Here is a 2,526-nt window from a genome sequence, read left to right as displayed (position 1 = left end):
AATGACACTTTGGATGAACCAAGAAAAATGGATTCTAAGGTAACCAAAAATAAATGTTAAAAAAAAGAAAAAAAATGTTCAAAAAACAAAAACAAAAAACAGGGAGCAATCCACAGCGGACGAGCATCCTACGAGGAGGAAAAACCATTACCACCTTTTTATTTTCAACCCCCAAGCTTCGATCGTCACCATCCTCATCATCATCATCATCCTCCACTCCAGATTTGGACTTAAAAAAAATATCTGCAAAAAAAACTGTCCCGCAGCAGCCGCTTTCTTTAAAACCCACCAATCGCTCCAGTCCAAGCCAGCGTTTCCTTCACATGGTCATGGTACGGACATCCAGTTACTGGTCACATCCACAATCCAAGCCGGCGAAGACATGAAAAGCAGCTATAATTTCCCCCTCTCCAAAATCAGATAGATATATTATTGGCGTGCCGTGTTATAGAAATCCCCCATCCTACGTGGATCAGCCCTTTAAGTCCGCAGTCCAGGAAGCGTCACTTACTCCAGGTGTTACATTCCACGGGAGAGAGCGGTTTTAGAGATGGCCAGAAAAGCAGTTTAATCCCCAGGAGACGGCAGGACTGTGTACATCCAAGGAGGTGCCATTCTTCAGTCTTCAGAAAACCATTCCCGGCTAAGTGTACAATCCACAGAGATCGACAGTCAAGTCCCCCTTCCCCTCTCCCCGCCCCCCCTCGGTTGTTACACCATCCGTGTGCCAGGCCCCGTTATAGCCGCCAGTAGACATGGCCGACGTTTACACTCCAGGAGGTAAGGACTAGGATAACTCCAGGTATAGATCCACAGCGAGAATAATCCATGTCAAACCCGGCGCCATACTTCCACATGAAGTCACACATCCAGCCAGCTGCAGGAAGACTCCCACCTTTACGGATCCACAAGATCCAAGCCATCGGGATAAGAATCCTATGTTTCCAAACCCATGAGGAAGCATACAGGATTTCCCAAAATTTTTTACATCCAACGGGGGGAACCTAAGTGAGTTTTTGTTTCCTCATCATATAAAATACAAAAATACCTGCCTAGTGAAACCTTACAACTTACCCATCGAGTCTCCGTTCATAACGTCCTTCCCGTGCATGGAGTGATTGCGGGGGACCGTAAGCCGGCCCCCCGCCACCTCCTCTGAACCCAGAAACCTCTCTACTACGAGACGTTATGGAAACTGTCTCATCCAAAACCCGGGCAGCTCCTGGAATGGTGCCCGGTTCGTTATAATCCGTCCGGAGGTCACGGTCCCCCATTTTATTGACAGCATTGTGCGCCTTCTGTGCACTTTTAATATCCACAAAATCCACAAATGCTGCCACGCCGCCATCGGATCCCCTTTTAGGCAAAATTTTGACACTCTCCACGCGTCCATATCTGCAAGACAAAAAAAAAAGAAGAAGAAAGCAAAAATACAGACGTTAGATATATAGGAAACATGATACGCATTTCATTTTATATTCATTACTTGGCAGACAACAAACACACACACACACACACACACACACACACACACACACAGTACAACTTATTCCACGTGAACCTTTAGGCCCCATTCACACTGAGCGGATTGCCGCGCGATGTCGTGCATTACCGCCGCGCGATGTCGTGCATTACCGCCACGCGATGTCGTGCATTACCGCCGCGCGATGTCGTGCATTACTGCCGCAGGATATCGCGAGAAGTCGCCGACCAATGTTATCCAATGGAGCTGTTCTAATGTACAGCTCGCTGTCGCGTCAACAGGATCCCTTTTCCCGCGGATGTCGCGCGATTTTTCTGAATGCAGCCCGGCGCTGAAGGTCGCGCTATGGTCGCTGGAACGTCGCCCTGGCTGCACGGATCCGCTTGTAAGGTACGTCGCTTAGTGTGAATGGGGCCTTATTCTCCCGCTACTCTTAACGTATCACCCCGGTAAATCCTAAGCCAAGAAAGTTGTTCATTTAGACGTTTGGCGAAGGACAAGTCTTAACCTGTTCACACAGTGGCCGCCCTTAGAAATGTGAATATTCTAGCCCAGAGGTTGACTAATAGTTGGAAAATTGCACGCCGGCCAAACACCTGCCATGAGCCGTGTACAAGGCAGCTAAACCCGGGGGGGGCTCCTCATGTTCTGACTTGTCCTCTCAGCCAGAGAGGGATTTTAAGGCTGAAAAGATTGTGCGTCTTAAAATTGAATTACAATAATGTAACCCAACGCCGACCTTCACCGACACCATGCGTCAGCCATGATTGGCGAGCACAAAGCGTTATATATTTGGTGAGCCCCCTCCCTGGTGATAACAGATGAATGATGGTGGAATGGAGGCAGCTCGGTGCAGACATTATTGTAGGTAGGGGCCGGGGGGGGGGACACAGGCAGCCGTCTTATTCACACATAGGGTGGGATCTCTCTCCACAACTCTGTTCATCTCAGAACATCTGGAAGTTATTTCAGGCCGGGGGCTTAATTCTTTCCACAAAAGCAAAACGGGGGGGGGGGGGGAGATTGGGACACCGCGAGAGCCT

The 2,526-nt window shown here is 49.0% G+C and overlaps 1 protein-coding gene across 1 annotated transcript in view; it reads right to left on the bottom strand.

Annotated features, from left to right (window-relative positions):
* SPEN (spen family transcriptional repressor) overlaps window positions 1-2,526 on the bottom strand; it is a 63,081-nt gene that overhangs the window by 57,685 nt on the left and 2,870 nt on the right. Inside the window, 1 exon segment of the mRNA XM_018574351.1 lies at window positions 1,075-1,395. Coding sequence (XP_018429853.1) covers window positions 1,075-1,395 — 321 coding nt within the window.

Source organism: Nanorana parkeri, unplaced genomic scaffold, assembly GCF_000935625.1.
Source record: "Nanorana parkeri isolate BGI_ZX_2015 unplaced genomic scaffold, ASM93562v1 scaffold2895, whole genome shotgun sequence".
NCBI classification, from domain to species: Eukaryota; Metazoa; Chordata; class Amphibia; order Anura; family Dicroglossidae; genus Nanorana; species Nanorana parkeri.
The sequence above is the reverse complement of the archived record's forward strand: the minus strand, read 5'-3'. Positions and strand labels throughout refer to the sequence as shown.